General features: G+C 40.3%; 2 protein-coding genes across 2 annotated transcripts; both read left to right on the forward strand.

Moving 5' to 3' along the window:
* The first annotated feature begins 966 nt into the window (after positions 1-966).
* lrrc8c (leucine rich repeat containing 8 VRAC subunit C) lies at positions 967-11,399 on the forward strand. Its single transcript, XM_044043217.1, has 3 exons — positions 967-1,060; positions 4,805-4,947; positions 7,559-11,399. Exons 2-3 carry the CDS (start codon positions 4,810-4,812, stop codon positions 9,806-9,808), a joined length of 2,388 nt encoding a protein of 795 aa, XP_043899152.1. The 5' UTR covers positions 967-1,060; positions 4,805-4,809; the 3' UTR covers positions 9,809-11,399.
* A 1,199-nt stretch (positions 11,400-12,598) lies between these two features.
* lrrc8db (leucine rich repeat containing 8 VRAC subunit Db) lies at positions 12,599-17,445 on the forward strand. The gene is made up of 2 exons (XM_044044954.1): positions 12,599-12,807; positions 13,974-17,445. The coding sequence occupies exon 2, from the start codon at positions 13,976-13,978 to the stop codon at positions 16,529-16,531; it is 2,556 nt and encodes an 851-aa protein (XP_043900889.1). The 5' UTR covers positions 12,599-12,807; positions 13,974-13,975; the 3' UTR covers positions 16,532-17,445.
* The last annotated feature ends 4,429 nt before the right edge of the window (positions 17,446-21,874 follow it).

Consider the following 21,874-nt stretch of genomic DNA (forward strand, 5'->3'; position numbering starts at 1 on the left):
GTTAAGTGACAATTTCCCACACACAACGCACTAGAAAATAATGACATTACCTTTCTTTGCCTATAGGCTGTGCATTTGTAGAATGCCTGGGGCTCTGTGCTGCAGCAGCATCACTCCCAATGTTCAGGGTTTTATTTGCCAGACCCAAGGTCTATTACATGATTTGTTTTTTATGTGTGACTGTGAAATAAAAAAAGCCAGATAACTTGGACTGCCAAAGTCATGATTATATAAAAGAAACACATGAGTCTTTCCTCTCTACAACAGTTTAAATAGCTAGTTGAGATCTAGCAAATTTCATAAGCCTATATGATTCCATCTATATTTTACCCGATGAGCTAATTGTTCTCGTTAGTATTTGGCTGGAATAAACCTTAAGAATTAATGCCCTTGTTCAAGGTTATCAAACCAGTTTGATGTTACGCGGCCATCGGGCACAGCCTCCCCCCACCAAGTAAAGGTACTGTTCTCGGTCGAAACGCAAGCCTGACTCAGGGTTTTACCGTTCCAAACTGTACCAAACCAAACCGCTTCATGATGTTTTTCTGACTGATTATTGACTCTAAACTTCCAGATAATTTCCAGTGGAATTGCTCGGTTTCGTCTGTTGTGGTAAGCTTGCCTGAGACGTGCACAATGATGGGCCTTTACCCTAACCTTAACCATCTCAACGAGTTGCCTAATCCTAACCCTGACATGAACCCAAGTCTTCATCTAACCCTAAAATCAAGTCTTAACCTGCAAAAAAGCTCTTTAAAGTTGTGAGGACCAGACAAAATGTCCTCACCAACATGACTTTGAATCCAAATTTGTACTCAAAGCCTACACACACACACACACACAGTGAAGTCTTGTGTTTCTTCAGCTGTGCACGCCCCTGCATGGTCAGGCAGAGGATATAGGAAGGTTGGCACGCGGAGAGAGGGGGAGGAGAGGAGGGAGGGGAGGAAAGGAGAGGAGAGGCGAGGAGGTGGACGGCGCGCACATCATGATCCGAAACCTCCCAGCGCGTGAAAGACGAGCTCAGAGGATCTCCAGCCCTGATCTTCTCTGACGGAAGGTAAAACATCACATATATTATCATTATTATTATTATTATTATTATTATTATTATTATTACTGCTGTTATCATCATAAACATAAGACGCTGTAGTAACGCAGGGGGAAATGTGAATAACAGCCACTGTTCACACTCACATCGCCGTTACTTCACCTGGAATGTTGCGCGTGTGTGTCATTGTGAATGCGCGTTACTTTGCGCACGTGCGCCTCGTGTTTCTGATCGATTGATTTATTGATGATTGGTGTGACGGAATCACTGTGTCAATCTCAGGTCCTCTCACTGCTCTTTCACTATAAAGTCTAAAGTACTGCACCTCAAACATACAACTACGTGTGTGTGTGTTGTTTCCCCGCATTGCGGTCAGATAAGTGTGTTTTCTTCTTCTTCCATGATAGTTAGGAGTTGTTGTTGTGTTGAGCCTGCGGCTCTGGGTGTGTTCCAAACATGTCTGTTTTTGGATATCTTGGGTTCAGACACATTTCCTGTCAGGAAGGGACGAGGATATGGCCTGGTCAGCCCAAATCAGTGGCTGACTCATCCACTGGAGACAGTGATTTTCCTAAGAACACATTACTAACTGTGATTCTCACTCATACTGACTTTCCCCAAACTTAAACTGAACAATTGTCTCACTGCTCACTGTTATTGTTACTATTTGTAGCTGTTAGAGTTTCAGTGTCGTTGACAGAAGTTGATGTGCAGGAGGCAGGAAGGATGTTAATTGATTCATCAAAGAGTTGCACTATGGGAAAATAGAATTCCTTTTCATGACAGGAAGTCTTGATATTGTTTTCTTCAGTTGTGTGTCTGTGTCATGAGTTCCTGTCTTTGTGGTGGCACAACCTCAAAGCTGAAATAATAATATGTAACAATGATACATTATTATGTATAATATCTGTATTTATTTTGTGTATTGGAAAACAACAACAACAGAGACTAGCATGCACCCAATAAAGTATGGGTAGGAATGTCTGTTGTGACACAATGGCTCGGAATACTGCGACATATAACTGGAATCACAAGGAACACACACGTTGTCTCTTTGAACTGATGATACAAAACAATGCAATGATTATTTTGTTGCCACAGCAATTAAAAACAAATTTAAACAGAAGTTGCTCATTGTCCCTCAGGATTCATGCCCTTTATTTACACTAATTAAATTAACTACCACAGTATAAGAATAATCAACTAGTCAAGGGATCGATCTTGTCTGCAATATGTTCCAAACCTCTTGAGGATGGAGGTTTCATAGCATTTGTTATGAGAATAATAATGAAACCCCATCATTAAAAACAACAACATAATATTACATCATTTTAAAGCTGCTGTCAACATATTTGTACCTAAGATAAAATACTTAGCAAGTGAATGTCACTCATTGAGAGTGTATGCTGAGCTACATAGGCCTCTCAGTCTCAGGGTTTGTTTTGACAGTAAGTCTGGAAGTAACTTTTCCCGTAAACCACAACACTTTAACCAATCAGGAGCCAGAACTCCACAAAGAGACCGTTTGTACGTGAATAAATCCTCCGGCCCTTCTCCAAAAACGTTCATGATGTGAAATAGTGAGGGTCTTGCTGTATGTGTTTTCCACGTCAGTCTTCAACGTTATTAGAAACTACATCTGCCAGATCTTAATATACAGTCGTAGAGGAAATGTAAATCCCTGAAAATTGTTTATCTGGTATAGTAGTATCTAGGGGAAGTGTTTCAAGTATCCCAATGCTGCGTTCCATTTACATCGGAACTCGGAACTGGGAGTTACGTCATCCCCAAGTTCACCGTGTTCCAGTTGAGAAGTTGGATGGACGCAAGCGCTGCGAGGATGGGGAATTCTGATGGCAGCAAGGGACATGGACTTTGCCAAAAGTTAGCCAAAAAAAGCTGCATTCAAGAACTCTAATGTGCATGTTTAGCATATTTACTATGTTTATGCTGCAGTTTAACTCATCAAATGTACAAAAACCACAGCAAACATTAGATACACTGATTATCTGATGTTGCTGCGTGTGATTACCATGTAAATCCTCACCGCCACTAGACACGCTACCTGTCAAATATCAATACAGTAGACTGAAGTAATTGTTAAGTACTTTACTTTAAGTAAAGCTGTGAAACCAAACCCAATTCTTTCTTCTTGAAGTTCCGTAATGAAAGCTATTCTCAGTAAGGTCTGAGAATGTCACAGCATAAATACCCTAAATACCACCACAACAACAGCGTCAATAATATACCCTAGTATATCATTGATGCTGTTGTTGTGGTGGTATTTCTTTACTTTAATATATAAAGTACTCTTTAAAGGGGGCCGTTAGTGGAGCGTTGAGTGCAAACATCTCTTGAATGTCTTCTCTCCATTGTTCCTGCTGTCACCGGGGAGAATCAGTGAAGACCTTTTGTGAATTGAATGATCAAAAATGAGATGCGTATAAAAGCCTCGAGGCTTCTACATCATTTTACAGCTCAAAGCATGAATAATGGACAGACGCATTCACTTGACAGCACCTATCTCACAGCAGCACAGTGGAGCTCACCATAAAATACTGTACATTGTAGATAATTCATTATACGATGTGTGTGTGTGTGTGTTTACAACAACACTCATGAGTATTTTTAATTTTGAATTACACTGAGGTCAATCTTTGGTCAGATCAGACAGATATCAGAAATATCTGTGGTAATCATTTTATAACAGATAGAGAGAAATCCTGTATATTACTGTATAATATTTCATGGTTTTTAAAGCAGTGAATGACAGATATGTGGTTTGATCCAGTTTCAGCCCCCAGCCCTTTTTGGCCGGGAGGGGATTTGAACCAGCGACCCTCCGGTTACAAGTCAAGTTCCCTTTCCACTTGGCCACGGCTGCCATGAACATGATAATGCTATATTCAAATGCTTACCTGCATGTATGTAAGCTTAGCATAACATGGTCACAAGCATGGCGACATGAAACATTTCATTTGTACAGATACTACTACACTATTTAGCTTAGCTCAGCATGCTATTGTGTTTATAAGCAACACATTTCATTACATTCATCAACAGAGAATTATGGGGCCCGATAAATTGCTTCGATCATGAAATTTGACCGGATAAATGATCAGATAATGCAATGACATTGCAATGCCGCTAGGGGGCACTACACTGCGGCCAAACAACAGGAAACCAGCCTCAGGTGTTACCCTCAGTGCTGCGCTCATATGCAGCGTTCAGAGTCTGGATAAACACAACAAATCTTCATCGTGTATTCAAAGAGTATGAAACAGCAGCCGCTAACACTGAAGCTAAAGGACGCAGCACAGGTGTCTCCATTCATCAGCCATTTGAACAATTATATGAAGACCTTTTTCAATTTTTAAGAATGAAGCAGCAACGAGAAGCAACAAATTATTGGTGTGTTACATTAATAACATACAGTTGCTAAAAATGTAAATTAAAAACAGAAAGTAGTAGTAGTGTTATTTAACATAATGTACACTAAGGTTCAGTATTTTAGTGAAGCACTCTCAAAAACACGCTGATGCTAAGAAGGTTTTCTTCACTTACTGTTATAGTTCAGAAATGTGATTTGTTTGTGATGGTATGTACAGAAAACCAAAGAACTGGACAAACTAAACGTAGAGGGACCTGCATGAACAATGGAGGGTGAACGACAATGCCGGTGGGACAGGAATAACATGAACACATGTTGTTGCACTGACTGAAGGTCGCTCACGTGAGCTTCTTTTGTCTCAGGCATCATGATTCCTGTGATGGAGTTCCGGCAGTTCTCTGAACAGCAGCCAGCGTTCAGAGTCCTCAAGCCATGGTGGGATGTGTTCACTGACTACCTGTCCGTCATCATGCTCATGATCGGTGTGTTCGGATGCACTCTTCAGGTCAGTAACAATGCCTCACCCTGGTGTTTCTACTTAAGTGCATCTCATGTAAGTGAAGTGTCAAGTGCTAATGACTTTGAACATGTTCATGACATGAAAGGAGTTACCCTACAGTTCTGTTTTTATTAGCAATGAGCACTTGAATCCACTAGAACCAGCTCTAAGATGGAACATTACAGCGCTCTGCATTGGCACCAGCTCAAAAACACTCATTCCCTGCTTTTACAGTCTGCACTGTGTGCACCAAAGGAAGCATTCAGCCCATCAGGAGTTTACCAGTGGAAACATTTACTCGCCCTGCCCCTCTACGTAAACACAAGATTCCAGAATGGCGTGACCGAGCGTTTGACTTCTCTACCTGAGAGGAACTGGCTGCTCTGAGGGCTTTTTGTGTGAGTGCGGGAAATGAAATGATTTATTATGATCGTGTAGACAGTAAATAAAATTTGCAAATTAATTTGTAGTCCAGATTGTTAAATATGTCATCAACGTTATGTCATTATTTTATTGTCCGGCACATCAATGCCTGCAGGTGGGAGAAACACAAAGAAAGTCATAGTCTGTAAATCAGCTCCTCAGAGATTTATGCAGACCTGACTTTGCACTTTAATCTGCAAATGTGCTGCAGCACAGCTGCACTGGTGTCACAGGATTTCATCACAGATGTACACAAAGTGCTGGAACCAGTGGGTGAAACCACTCCAACAACATTGCAGCAAAGTAATAAACAGATGATACTGTTATTTTTTAAAAACATTACAGGTTTTATATGACGTGGGTTATAATGTTGCGTGGAGAACTCTGAAAATGTAAGTATTTACAGTGAAATGAAGATTTAATAGTCTGCCAGGTGCAAAATGTTCTCAGGATACTGGCAGTATACTCCAGTATTGTTATGAGACTAATTCAGTCATGCATTATCAGATTCTATATTGTGATTGTCATGTCTTCTGATTGAACTTTTGTTTCATTTTCTAGACAGTAGTAAGTTTTCCTTTACCTTTGTTAACAAGTTTCGGCGTGCACCTTCCGCCTTCCTCAGATCTGTCACCTGATGTTAGGTGGTGACGTGCCTTATCAGCTGATGTTCGGAGGCGTCATCTTCCTGTCAGATTTGACGGGTCGATCGCGCCACGCCCACGCGGAATAGAACAGAAAGAATGTGACGAAGAAACAGAAAAGAGACGCACAAGATCGGAAAAAGAGAAGGCATCCCAGGAAAAGTCTGACATTTCAGATCACCGCAAACGACAAGAGGCCAGAGAGAGAAAACCGATACCATGGAGGCAGTGGAAATAAGGAAACGTGTGTGCACAGGACAATGAACCGGGATGAGGGAACGTTTATGCTGTCACACACCTGTCCTGGGGGGGGGCAACCGGACAGCAGGAGGCGTGATCGACCTGTCAAATCTGACATCAGCTGATAAGGCATGTCACCGCCTAACATCAGGTGACAGTTCTGAGATACACGGCGAAACTTGTCAACAAAAGTAAAGGAAAACGCACTATTGTCGAAAACATTAACCAAAAAAACAACAACTACATTTTCAGATTCTGTTTACTTGCTGTAAAATTGTGTAACTGGGATGCAAATACTCAGAGGAAAAACTTCTCAGAACGCATAGGCAACATTAATTAAGACTGGATACAATCAAGATGAAAGAAACAGACATAATACGCAAAATATCAGACCAACAAACACCTTAAACATTTATTCAACTCTATGTATCAATTTAAAGGGTTAGTTTTAAAAAAGAAAGAGATAAAAGACAGAAAATTGACTTAAAATAAATTGTACTAGGACAGTCTCTTAAAACAGGATTAAAAAGATACAAAGTAATCATAAATAAGATGTATTTAATATGTCATTGACTATACAATATATACTCATTGATATTAGAGTGCAGCTGTAAACACAGGCTTTCTCTGCACTTGGTGTCAGCTCATGTTGTTGTATAAAAGGTTGAGAGTTGAGTAATGGGCAGCTCATCATCGTGCACACAGTTTCCTGTTGCCATTATTTACAGAAAATGTAAACAAAGGCTCTCGCTGTTTACTGACGTCAACTTGAGATCTGTGTTCTGCTGGTTTACATATATGCCACTGGTTTATTCTAATGAATCGGTTTAAATTAGAGACTTAATACATTGTTTACTGTAATAACTTTGTTTACATGCAGCGAGCAAGTTAGCATTTTGCATGACCTTCACTGCAAGTGCCATTTCTAGACTTCTCTGTCAATGCACAAGAAGGGAGCTACGAAGGGTTTGGGGTTTGATAAATATGAACACATCAGCATCAAACACTAAGATTCAATGTGCACATGCACAATTTCTTTTGCAGAACATTGTTTGCACATTACTGTTTGGTTCATATCCTTTGGGACAAAGTCACACCCTTGGAAATCTATTTTTGGTCATGTGGAAAAAATGTAACTGTAGAAAGTGACTGGTCATAAATCACAGTAAGCTATAGGTTTTATGAGGGTGATCTGTAATGGAGGACATTTTCCAGGTGCAGCACACAAGTGGCCATTGACACAAAGTGGTAGCGAGGCAGAGGGGCCGTGCTGTCTCTGATTCTCTCTTTTTCTCTGTTTCGTCTGTTAGGTGATGCAAGACAAAATCATATGCCTTCCGCAGAGAACGGCATCGCCCTCTGACAACGCAAGCGAAGTGGAGGTGAAGTCACTGTTGCACCTGCAATCCAACATTTCAGCTGTACCGAAAGAGATGACAGGCCTGAAGACGGACCTGGATCTTCAGCAGTACAGTTTCATCAATCAGATGTGTTATGAGAAGGCTCTACACTGGTATGCCAAGTATTTTCCCTATTTGGTTCTCATACACACTGTGGTATTAATGGTGTGCAGCAACTTCTGGTTCAAATTCCCTGGCTCCAGCTCAAAAATAGAACACTTTATCTCCATGCTTGGCAAGTGCTTTGACTCTCCCTGGACCACGCGAGCTTTGTCGGAAGTGTCCGGAGAAAATCCGGAAGAAAAGGACAGTAAGAAGACCAGCGCCTTTAAGTCCAACATCACAGTGTGTCCTGGAGAAGGAAGTGTAGAGAAGACACAGTCGCTCCGCTCAATCCCAGAGAAGATTGTCGTTGAAAAACCATCCGCAAGTGTCCTTGATAAAAAAGAGGGCGAACAAGCCAAAGCTCTTTTTGAAAAGGTGAAGAAGTTCCGTCTGCATGTTGAAGAAGGGGACATTCTCTACCTGATGTATGTTCGGCAAACGGTCGTCAAGGTGTTTAAATTCCTACTAATCATTGCCTATAATAGCTCGTTAGTGAATAAGGTGCGGAACAGAGTACACTGTGAGGTGGAGATCCAGGACATGACAGGCTACAAAGAGTTTGAGTGTAATCACACTATGGCCCATCTGTTTTCTAAGCTGTCCTACTGTTACCTGTGTTTAGTGGCTGTGTATGGATTAACAAGCCTTTACACCTCCTACTGGCTGTTTTACCGCTCACTGAAAGAATACTCCTTTGAGTATGTGCGGCAGGAAACGGGCATCAACGACATCCCGGATGTCAAAAATGACTTTGCCTTCATGCTACATATGATTGACCAGTATGACCCGCTGTATTCCAAAAGGTTTGCAGTTTTTTTGTCGGAGGTCAGCGAGAACAAGCTCAAACAGCTCAACCTCAACCATGAGTGGACTGCAGAGAAGCTGCGCCTGAGACTCCAGACTAACGCCAATAACAGACTAGAACTTCAGCTCTTCATGCTTCCTGGGTTACCTGACACTGTCTTTGAGTTGACAGAGCTGCAGTCACTCAAGCTCGAAATGATCAACAATGTCACCGTACCTGCCTCCATCTCTCAGCTGGAAGACCTGCAGGAGCTGTCTCTTTACCAATGCTCTTTAAAGTTGCACACAACAGCTACCTCCTTCCTCAAAGAGAACCTGAAAGTGCTTCGCGTGAAGTTCGATGATAACAGGGAGCTTCCAAACTGGTTGTATGGCCTGCGCAACTTGGAGGAGCTCGCTCTCACTGGATCCCTCAGCCCCGATGCCTCGAAGAATATCGTTCTCGAGTCACTGCGGGAGATGAAATGTTTGAAAACACTTTCCCTGAAAAGTAATTTGACCAAGATACCTCAGTCGATAGTGGATGTTTCCAGCCATCTGCAGCGGCTGTACTTGCACAATGATGGCACTAAACTCGTGATGCTCAACAATCTAAAAAAGATCCCCAATCTGCTCGAGCTGGAGTTAGTGCGCTGCGATCTGGAACGCATCCCGCATGCAGTCTTCAGCCTCACAAATCTCCAAGAGCTCGATCTGAAAGAGAACAACATTCGGTCAATAGAGGAGATTATCAGTTTCCAGCACCTTCGAAAGCTCACTTGCCTTAAACTTTGGTACAACAGCATCATGTACATCCCAGAGCATATCAAAAAGCTTGGCAGCCTCGAGCGCCTCTACTTCAGCTACAACAAGATTGAGATTTTGCCTTCGCACTTGTTCCTCTGCAACAAGCTGCGGTACTTGGACCTGTCCAACAATGACATCCGATTCATCCCTCCAGAAATTGGAGTCCTCCAGAGTCTGCAGTATTTTTCTGTCACGTGTAACAAAATCGAAAACCTACCGGATGAGCTCTTCTTTTGCAAGAAGCTCAAAACGCTAAAGCTTGGGAAGAACTCGCTGTCCATAATCTCACCAAAAATTTCCTACCTAGCTCTGCTGACATATCTGGAGCTCAAATGCAACCACTTTGAGTTCCTGCCGCAGGAGCTCGGGTACTGTCGTGCTTTGAAGCGCAGTGGCCTTATAGTGGAAGACGCACTGTTTGAAACTTTGCCTTCAGATATCAGGGACCAAATGAAGGCGGAGTGAGACACTTCATTGTAGCCGCAGTGCCTGCTGTTCGCTCTGTCCACGAGTTCCCAGCCCGACTTTTGTATGAGGTCTGAACCATGAAGTATTACACAACTGTTTAAAAGATTCCTCGATGGATGGATGGATACATTATTTATTTGTATGTTGTCACATAATGCTGCTACAGATATGCTAGTTCTGTTATTAGCTTTTGACACGTTATCCATCCATGAATCCTTTAAGGAATGTTTTTTTTGGCATTTTGGGAAATATAGCATTAGTAAAAATCCACATTTCTATGTTAAATGTTCCGTGACACCCAGAAGGTAAGGATTAGGGTCAGAGGCAGTCTGATGATGGGGAGTGTTACATTTTATTGTCTTAATTTGATCGTTTTGTTATAAACACAAAAAGGAGATGTTCCAATATGGATCCCAGTATAAGAAATGTGTCACATTTCACATGTGAATCCTGTTCCACATCTTCAAAGTATATATCAGATAAAGCTAGACATTATTTCTTATTCACAGCTCCAATACAGCAGTTGTACAGCATAAATGTAATTTATCATAGTGGAGCGATAACCATTGTTAGCTAGCATGTCAGCCTTTTTTTGTAAGTAAAATGGTAACACATTCTTTAGTATGACTGGAAATTTGGATAACTATATTTTTTGTTTGCATTTGTTTTTCAAATGGTTAAAAACGAATGAGGTAATTAAATCAGTAATCATTCCTATACAGCTTTACATTTATACTCAATTTTCTTACATTCCAGACATTATCTCCCTCACTACCCTACATACCTCTGTGTATCTTTTGTGTCGGTGTGGACATTTACCCAATGCTTCCTCTCGATGGCAGTGCCGAGTACCAAGTTGCAGGCATCAACAAACATAGTGAGCATTATTGTATTGGTCAGTGAGTGAAGCCGAGCTCCTGGCTGTCACTCTCTGTTTTCTGGCAGCAAGTATGTTTTACAGTTGTTTCTTTACCCTTTTTCCTGACTGATTGGACCATTGACTCTTTACTGCTCCCACGATTTCCGGTGGCATTGATCCATTTCATCCATCAGAGTATAAATTGGCCTTTAAAATAGGTCATATAGGTTGTGTGTACACTGGTGTAGGTTGGTAGGCATTTTGGCTTAGAAGCAAATTTCAGGTATTGGAATCGGTGTCACTGTGTTCATCATACTTTTTTGGAAAGAAAGCAAATAAGCATATTTTCCAAAATGCACCTATAGCACAATTTTGAGTGCCACATACAAATTGTGCAGTATTTCTGAATGTAAATCAAAGCTGAAAACCTCATGTTATGATGCATTGAATATATGTTTTTATGTTGCCTTTATAAAGCTTTATTTTCTTCAAAAGACTGTTAATAAAGTGAACTGCAGGGGAAATGCAAAATAGTACATGCTACACCCTGTCTAAACAAATATGTGTTGTAGAAAGATACCATTTAAGTGCATTAAACTTAAAGGACTATGCCATGCTGTCTTTCTCCAGTTCCTGTAATATGCGAACAAAGAGTGTAGTGTATTAAAATTGTATTTTCTTAAACAGCATTATTTTGTTGCTCAATAAAGACAGATTTCTTTTTGTGGATGTCAGTTCTTAGGTTGGACTTTTTGAAAACTTTTGAAAACGAAATCCTGCAGGAAACAAAAATAGAAACATGCCATTTATTTAATCTGAGTAATAATGAACTACCAATTTGATAATAGTGTTAAATTGAGACGGATGAGAGGGAGAATGAATTCAGTCTTCTAGTTTTGGCCTACATATGCAGGTGTGCCTGATAATGTCACCTGCTTGCTGGTGAGGATTATTGCAAAGACGATTAGGCTTTTATGGTGCGTGCATGACGCACCTTTGAAAAAAAATAAAAAAGTAGTGAGTGTCAACAACAAAAAGCATAACAATAAAAGTCAGTTTTGAAAGATATGATGCTGATTTGGACATTTTGTTATCCAATCTTTTAAATGACTGCAGTGTTGGTGGAAGGGATTTGTACAAACAACTTTAATCTGGGAGTAAATGCATGTTTTTGCTTTACTGATGGGAGCTGTCACGATCTTTAGTCATGATGTTTATTATAGCTTGAGGTATTGGCACAAGTGGAGAAGCAGGTAGACTGCATTAGTGCCACACCGCTCATTTTATTAATACCCTAACTGAGCCATGAAATATTAAAGCCTTTTTAAATTATAGGCCTGTTGAGAGCCCCAGGGATTATTTCCACTTGTCTCATGTGTATGTAAAGCTACAGTGTGTAACTTTATTTGTTGTTACTGATATATTATTATTGTTCTGCCTCTCTCTGGTCTTCATGAACAGATAGTATTTAACATTATTTGTATGCTGTAAAACAGGCTCTTTCACACACTACTATCAGACCTGACAGAGGGAGCGTTTGTGTATACAGCGGCAGCGCGGACAAAAATAATATACCCTGTCAAACTGCTTTTTGAGCAGTAGAATTCACATGTTTCAGACATATTTGTCCTTGTGTTAAGTTATTTGACAGTGGCATGAGTGTAACATACATATAGACACTACATCTTACAATATATATAATGTTATTTTTCCTATTTGAAACTATTCTTTGGTTTAATGAATGTGTTTTTGTAAAGCACCCTCAGTCACTGAAGAAAAAATGTGAACTATCCCTTTAAACGACACCACTCTGCGTTTTTACGACGGCCCCAAACGTTAGTGGGTCAACGTCCCGTTTGGTTTGGTTTTGACTCGGCAGCTGTGTCGTCCTGTGAAACATGGGGATGACACCGTGTGAATGACGTCACGTCGCGGCTCTACATCATCTCCACAGGAGCGGACCATCTGAAGCGGGGGTGGGGGTGGCCACTAAGCTCTTTACTGCCCAGTCATCAGGCCCTCGTTTGAACGGGTCAGAAGAATGGAGCGCGTCCTCGCCGCAGCGAAACATGGCGCGTAACAAGAGGCTTTGTCCGGTACCGCTGTCCTCCACTTAACCGGATCCGTCCACCTCAAGGTGCGTTTGAGTGCTGGTCCTCATCTCTAGGTCCTCAAAAGCCTGGAAACACAGCGATGTGTTCTGATAACGTCAGAGGACTATACTTAGCGGATAAAGGCACATAGTAATCATTAAAGTCGCTCGTGAATGTAGTACTTTATATTCATTTTGACTGCTGTGATTTTATAACAATGACCATGTAGTTTGAAGTGTTGCGTTCATGGACATCACGCTCACCTCCCGTATTGTGTGTTTGGATGCGCCTTGCTGCTGCTGGAGCCGGTCTGAGCCTGCTGCTGCTGCTGCTGCTGCTGCCACATTAACAATAGTGACCTTCATACTGTCAAAATACACACACACACACACACAAAGAGCCACATCTATTATTTTAAAACATTACATTGACTTCTATTTGTTTGTACAGCCTAACCAAAGCCTTATTCCTAACCTTAATTGTTAATAACTAACCTTAACCCAACCGCAGTTCAAATCATATCTGGGAACTTAACCAGTTCCTCAAAAATTAGGCTCTTCGGACCAGGTTTTGGTCTCCATGAGGACTGCTGCTCCTGTCAAGGTCAGTGTTAAGGCCAGAAAAGGTCCTAAAGAGGTGACATATACTGTAACACAGGAGCTATTCACTCATGACACCACATTGACTTGTACTCATTTAGAAAGACAATGCCGTTCCCTACGATTAAAGGGATAATTCAGCTTTCTTTATGTGTAGCTTGATGAGGTTTCTTATTTCTTATACTTGGATCCATATCTCTTGGATCATTCCTTTGCATTCACCAAAGTAACACAACTTACCAAACCTTGTGTCCCTGCTGGGGGTACAACACTGGCTGTGTGTCAGTATGTAATAAACACACACTTCAAATAACTTCAACTGTCACTATTTCCTTAAAAATAACTTTACATGCTTATGGGTACAGCACTTCAACCATTATCCATCACTTTATCCTCCAGCAGAGGGTCGCGGGGGAAGCTGTGCCAATCTCAGCTGGGAAAAATATCCATTCATCTAAATATAATGTACTTTACTGCAGACAGACAACATACTGTATCATTGACTGTGTACACACACAAACCCACGGTTCAAGGCCTCAGTATGGACAACAGACAAATCCGTGTGGAAACCATTTCATCAACATGGTGATAATTGACACTCTCTGTTGCAGGAATGTTCACCCTCACAGAAGTAGCATCGCTGAACGACATCCAGCCAACTTATCGAATACTGAAACCATGGTGGGATGTCTTCATGGATTATCTTGGCATTGTCATGCTGATGCTGGCCATATTTTCGGGGACCATGCAGTTAACCAAAGACCAAGTGGTTTGTCTTCCCATTCTGGAACAAACGCCAGAGGGTGCTGGAGATTTCTTGGGCCATGAACCAGTGGAAACAGCAGATGGCTTCTGGAACAAAGAAAATGCCATCGGAGAGCAAGCTGCTCCTCTCATGGCTAAAAAGCCTCCTGAAAACGTTGCACCGACCATTCACTTCCCACAGCCAGCTACTTTCGGGCAGCCCCAGCCCACAGGTGTCAGAACCAAACTAGATTTTCAGCAATATGTTTTTGTCAACCAGATGTGCTACCATGTTGCCCTTCCTTGGTATTCCAAATATTTTCCATACCTCGCTTTAATCCACACCATTGTTCTGATGGTCAGCAGCAACTTCTGGTTCAAGTACCCAAAGACCAGTTCCAAAATCGAACATTTCGTTTCCATACTTGGAAAGTGTTTTGAATCACCTTGGACTACAAAAGCGCTGTCCGAAACTGCCTGTGAGGACTCGGAGGAGAACAAGCAGAGGCTAGCTGGGGCGTCCTCGCTCCTGAAACACCTGTCCACAAGCAGCGAGGAAGGGAGTCCCAACCAGTCCGCACCGGTGCTGACCAAATCTGGGGTGACATTTTCAGTGGAGAAGCTTGTGAGTGAAGTTCCCTCTATGACCATACTGGACAAGAAAGATGGTGAGCAAGCAAAGGCCTTGTTCGAAAAAGTACGGAAATTCCGTGCCCATGTGGAAGACAGTGACTTGATCTACAGACTGTATGCCATCCAGACAGTCATCAAAACAGTCAAGTTCATTCTAATACTTTGCTACACCATGACGTTCGTTGCATCGATAGATTTCGATCACGTCTGTGTGCCCGAGATAAAGCATTTGACTGGATACACTAAATTCCACTGTACGCACAACATGGCTTTCATGTTGAAGAAGCTCCTCGTCAGTTATATCACGATCATATGTGTTTATGGCTTTATCTGCATTTACACACTGTTCTGGCTTTTTCGGCGACCACTGAAGGAGTATTCATTTGAGAAAGTCAGGGAGGAGAGCAGCTTCAGCGACATCCCTGATGTAAAGAACGACTTTGCGTTCCTCCTCCACATGGTCGATCAGTATGACCAGTTGTACTCAAAGCGTTTTGGGGTTTTTCTCTCCGAGGTGAGTGAAAACAAACTCCGAGAGATCAGCCTGAATCAAGAGTGGACTTATGAAAAGCTGCGGCAGCATGTAACACGCAACTCTCAAGAAAAGCTGGAACTTCATCTCTTCATGCTGTCTGGCGTGCCTGACGCTGTCTTTGAGCTCACTGATCTAGAAATCCTGAAACTGGAATTAATCCCAGAGGCCAGGATTACGGCTAAGATCTCACAAATGATAAACCTCCAGGAGCTTCACTTCTACCACTGTCCGGCCAAAGTTGAGCAGACTGCGTTCATGTTTCTTCGTGATCACCTGCGGTGCCTTCATGTCAAATTCACGGATGTCGCTGAGATTCCTAGCTGGGTATACCTACTGGCAAATCTAAGGGAACTGTACTTGGTTGGCAACTTGAATTCTGAAAACAACAAAATGATCGGACTCGAATCTCTCCGAGATCTCAGGCACCTAAAAACTCTGCATCTCAAAAGCAACCTCACAAAAGTACCGACGAACATAACAGACCTGTCCCCACATCTGATCAAGCTGGTCATTCATAATGACGGGACCAAGCTCCTAGTGCTTAATAGTTTGAAGAAAATGACAAACCTCGCAGAGCTGGAGCTTCATAATTGCGAGCTGGAGCGAATTCCTCACGCTATCTTCAGTCTGAACAACCTGCAGGAGCTCGACCTGAAGTCCAACCATATCCGTACCATTGAGGAGGTCATCAGCTTCCAGCACCTCAAGAGACTGACATGCCTGAAACTTTGGCACAATAAGATCATCACTATTCCATTGTCGATTAGCCACGTCAAAAACATTGAGTCACTCTATCTCTCACACAACAAGCTTGAATCTCTACCCTCTTCATTATTCTCACTCCCAAAGCTGAGGTACCTGGATGTTAGCCATAACTCCATCGTGGTAATACCACTGGAGGTTGGCTTCCTGCAGAATCTCCAACATTTTGCCATTACAGGCAACAGAGTTGAGGTAGTCCCCAAACAGCTGTTCAAGTGCACCAAACTGAGGACCTTATGCCTCAGCCACAACTGTATCTTGGTCATTCCTGAGAAAATTGGCCAACTCTCACAGCTGGCTCACCTGGAAGTGAAGGGAAACTGTCTGGATCGTCTGCCGCCTCAGATCGGCCAGTGCCGCCTCCTCCACAGGAGCTGTCTGATTGTGGAGGATCACCTCTTTGACTCGCTTCCAATGGAGGTCAAAGAGAGCCTCAACCAGGAATCTGGTGTTTCTTTTACTAACGGTTGCAAATGTCTAAGTGACGGGCGATAGTCATATCCGACGTGTTGACCACTTCACCATAGTGGTAGTTCAGGGTACAGCCTTGTAATACTTGCATTTGCCAATGATGAATGCATTTTGAGGAGTTTACACAAGACTTTACACAAGCAGTACAGTTAGGTTAATTTTGGTAGTATGTTGTGCAAGTATTTGCGTTTCCACTTACCATCCCAGTATTTGGTATCCTTCCATTGGGGTCCCAAGCACCTCCTAAAGGGAGGCGCTAGACACAGGCAGTCCATAGATTGGTTGACAGAGTATTGTCTCTTCTATGTGATGATAGGGAAATATGGTGTTGATTTTCCATGCAGACCGCAGCCTTCATGAAGAATAAACACAAAATTCTGGATGTTCTCTATTGTTACACTTAGTGTACTTTCGAGGAGTTCTTTGTGGAATTTATTGGCTGCTGTTATGACATCCCACTATTTATGTAGCTGAGGCAACTTTACTGAAAAGGAGGCTATAGTGAGTGTTTTACAGCACATACAGTGTAAGGTTGTTACCACTGTAGAAATGTTTAGAGATGAACTGTAGAGATGATCATAGCTTGTGTCATGTTCAAATATTTATTTTATGCTTCTTAACAATTAAACATCTAGGTGCACAGTAGCTGTCAAGTCCCTCACCTTAGATTTTTTACCTTTTGTATTCAGTATACCTTCAGTCTATTTGTAATTTCAAGTGATTGACCTCAGCACAAATGGTTGGTTCATTCAGATGAGACATTGGCATTGTTTGTTTCATTATTCAAACCAGTGCTATTTCTCTGGTGTAATGTCAAAATGATTAGGAAAAGCACAAATTTCAACTTCATGTTAAATACTAAAATGAAGAATGACACTTCTTTCACTTTTGTCATTATTTTTTAATGTATTTTTTGTTAATGTTTGTTGTTTACAGACAAGTCACAATGTTACTTTTATTATTTTCCATTTTTATTTTTCGTGTTTTTTTGACAACTGTACGTTATAATTGATCTACTCTTGTCTCTGCGAAGCATTTTTGTAATCTATGTTAAATAAATGTTATTATTGCCGTTTCTACACCACTACAGTCGTTCAAAGCTATTCGTTAGGGGTCAAATCACTCCAGTTCTGTTTATAGTCACATGTTGAAATATTCTGAATAGTGACACAGTTTGGATTGGATGCCTGTAATACTCGATCATTTGAAATCTCATTAAAAATATTTTTGAAGAACATAGAATTGACAGACTTTTCTCGTTTTATGTTATTAGTTAGTTAGAAAATCTCATTTAGAAAACCAATTACTGTACAAAAGAAGCAAAAAAAGAGACTAAATAAATGAGAAAAAGTAAAAACAACATTAAAATCTGATGGATGTGGAAAGCTAAATGAGCTAAATGATCACATCACATCACTTCTCATTACAAATCAAACATTAAGTATATTATTTATTATAATATTATTTATGCACTCCATTCACAAACATGCTTTTCCCTCCTAAGTGTGGACACAGATATGGAAGAGTTTCAATCTCCCTTTTTAATTATTAATAATTTTCTTTTCTGGCATTTTTAATGAATGCTGCTTCATTTAATTTAACACAATTATGGCATAGTTACTGTAATAGACATAGAAATGAACTAATGTGACATACAAAAGTCTACCTCTCATGACACCACAGCGCCAACCAGTGGCAACAACTGGTAACGGTATCTGTGAAGGAAACTTCTAATTGTAATAAATCTTTCTGTGATTAAATACTGAACCATGAATATAGCCAACTTTAAGTTAAAGGCTCACACTTTTAATGTTTTAATGTCACAGACAGCACGGGTCAGAATCTGATGTTGCCTCTGTTTTCCTCTCTCTCAATAAATTCTTGAAACTTAACTCATCACTGACTCCAGACACTTCTTCACCGGTTTCCAAAGCCGTGGTAACAGAAAACGTCAGAGTCACAGTATCACCCTAAGAAGAATGTCAACAGGACAGAACATGAAACCATGATGACTGCACTCATTGGGTTGAATTAACAACACTGCCAACAATCAATGATAGTAGAAGAGATGATTGACTGTCATTTCTCTCTGAACACTTACAATGTTTGCGTTCACTTGTCACAATTGATCTCTGATATTAGTTAAAAGCAAACTCAGATGTGTCACTTTAAATATACAGCATATGAAAACATGTCTCAAAATAGGACCTGTACAAAATGTACAAATGCAATAGTTTGCAGAAAGGTAAAAAACACAGCTTATATTTTAATATATAGGAATATAACTCTCAATCAAATACAGGTGTATTTATAATTTGGGATGATTTCCTATCTGCTATGGTGATTAAATGTTATTGCTTCACACCTTTAATTTGTCAATCAAGGAGGTTAACACAATATATTCATGCATTCATGTACATTATGTTTGGGTAGTCAGGTGATCTCACTGTACGTCGTAATACATTTTTATTAAGTCCTCAACAGGTAAAGCCGTGTTTCCTTTATACCGTTGCCCTCTGCTGGATATAAATAGTAATTACACATTGTGTCACGTGTCATCTGTGCTGCTGCTGTGAGGCATAACAACATCATGGCGTCTGTTCATTTAACATTTTTTCACTCAACTATTTTTATACTATATGTTATTCTTACTTGAACGTGCTTAGTATAATATTTAATATACTAAACCTCTTTTTCCCAGGTGTAAACCAGTTTATATGTGTATCTACTTGTGTTATTTGTTGATCCAGGTGCAAATGTTCACAATTTAGTGTCAATTATTGAAATTATAGATTGAAATGAAGAATTTGTGTAATAACTGCCTCTCTGGTCAAACACCAGCCATTGCCTTTTTCTCTCTGCACTGCTCCCTCCTTCACTCAGCTCTCAGCCCACTTCTTGGCTTTTTTTTCTTCTTCAAAATGAGTCATTGGGTGGAGTTTGTCTCAGAGGAAATGGTTTTAAGTACTAGAGAATTATAATGATATTATTAATACAAAATATCAAATATGTCTTTTCTAGAGACATTTAAGTAAAGTTGAAAATGTACAAATCAGATTTAAAGAGTGGGGTTGGGCAATACATCGATATTATATCTAAATCGTGACATGAGACAAGAAATCCAAATAACATCAGACAGACAGACAGACAGACAAACGACTTTATTGATCCCTTTGGGAGGTTCCCTCGGGGGAACAGCTCCAACATCAACACACAGCACATCATATCGTAATAAAGTATCTGTGATGTGTTTACCTGGTTTGGAAGGCAGTTGCATTTGAATCAATTTGTGAAATACACTAAATATTTTAAATTAATCATATTTGAAAGTCACTTAATGACACTTCCTTCTTACATTTTCAGCCCAGTCTTTCCATTGTTTCTAACATACGTAAATATCCTTCATTTAACATCAAAAAGTCAAAGAAAATAAAACCAGGTTTTATCTGAACTGTATGTCATGCATGTAATACAGACCATAAACAGTGTATTTACAATGTATTGTCACTGTAAATAACTTTATAGCAGCTTTAGATCCTGATATATATACATATATATGTATACACATATATGTATATATATACCCTAAGTATTCATATATATACATATATACACATATATATGTATATATATATATATATATATATATACCCTAAGTATTCATATATATATACATATATGTATATATGTATACACATATATATAAATACAAATTAAGAAAATGATGAGAATTTGTTAATTAACTGCTGTGTGTACAATATAATTTTAATATTTGATAAACATTTGTATATACATATATATAAACATATATTGGTAGTATTTATGCTGTGTTAGCAGTTAGCATTAATTATTTACGTTAAACTCAATTTCTCTCCAGTGTTCCTTGAGGCAAACATGATGTGATGAATCTGGAGGCACAGTAATAGAGAGAGCACGAGAGGCAGAAACAGGACGAGTGACCTCGTCAGGAGTGTGCCATCAGGTGGAGGAAGACAAACACAGCGCCTTCGTTACTTCCATGGGATCAAACCGTGGCCTCGGCTCTCATCACAAACACTTAGCACCACAGAAGCAACGGGCCGTCATCGACCCACGCGGTAACCTGAGGACACGCGGCTCTCACATGCTGTCAAGTCTAAGAGGCTGACTCAGTCTGTGCGTCTCAGTTTTACAGTTTGACACGTCAGCCGAGGAGCCGAGTTATTGCTTTAACGACCTGCTGTACGTTCTGAGCCTCCACTGATGCCCAGGTCGTCCTTGGCAGGAAACATATTCCTGAACAAATGCAGGTGTTTTTTTTTTTTTATGAAGGATAATAAGGCCTAGAACAGCAAACACTGATTCAACAGCATCAAAACAAATCACACTTTATTTATGTTCTTTTTGTGAGAAATTGAAAAACAAAATACCATTAAATGCTACAGTGATAACGTGCATAAAAAAAAACCATGAAACTGCACTGCACTAACTAATGCTAAGCTAAAAGAGGTAACATATGAGTACTAAGACACTAAGACCCTCTTTAGACCTGGTTTTAACATGCGTCTCCAGAGTCCACATCAAGATCAGATTGCTATCCAAACACTGTCAGCCTTCTTGACGGTGCATAGCGAAATAAAACAGGAAGTGACACTGAACTAAAACTAACTAACACAACTGACGGTGCTTAGCTAAATAAAACAGGAAGTGACACTGAACTAAAACTAACTAACACAACTGACAGTGCTTAGCTAAATAAAACAGGAAGTGACACTGAACTAAAACTAACTAAACACAACTGATGGTGTAAAAACACTGAACTAAAACTAACTACAACCAGGAAGTGACACTGAACTAAAACTAACTTGCTTAGCTAAATAAAACAGGAAGTGACACTGAACTAAAACTAACTAACACAACTGATAGCTAAATAAAACAGGAAGTGACACTGAACTAAAACAGCTTAAAAGCTAAAGGAAGTGACACTGAACTAAAACTAACTAACACAACTGAGCTTAGCTAAAAAAAACAGGTGACACTGAACAAAACTAACTAACACAACTGACGGTGCTTAGCTAAATAAAACAGGAAGTGACACTGAACTAAAACTAACTAACACAACTGACTAGCTTAAATAAAACAGGAAGTGACACTGAACTAAAACTAACTAACACAACTGAAGCTAAATAAAACAGGAAGTGACACTGAACTAAAACTAACTAACACAACTGATGGTGCTTAGCTAAATAAAACAGGAAGTGACACTGAACTAAAACTAACTAACACAACTGACGGTGCTTAGCTAAATAAAACAGGAAGTGACACTGAACTAAAACTAACTAACACAACTGATGGTGCACAGCGAAATAAAACAGGAAGTGACACTGA

Source organism: Solea senegalensis, linkage group LG14 (assembly GCF_019176455.1).
Source record: "Solea senegalensis isolate Sse05_10M linkage group LG14, IFAPA_SoseM_1, whole genome shotgun sequence".
Classification (NCBI taxonomy): Eukaryota; Metazoa; Chordata; class Actinopteri; order Pleuronectiformes; family Soleidae; genus Solea; species Solea senegalensis.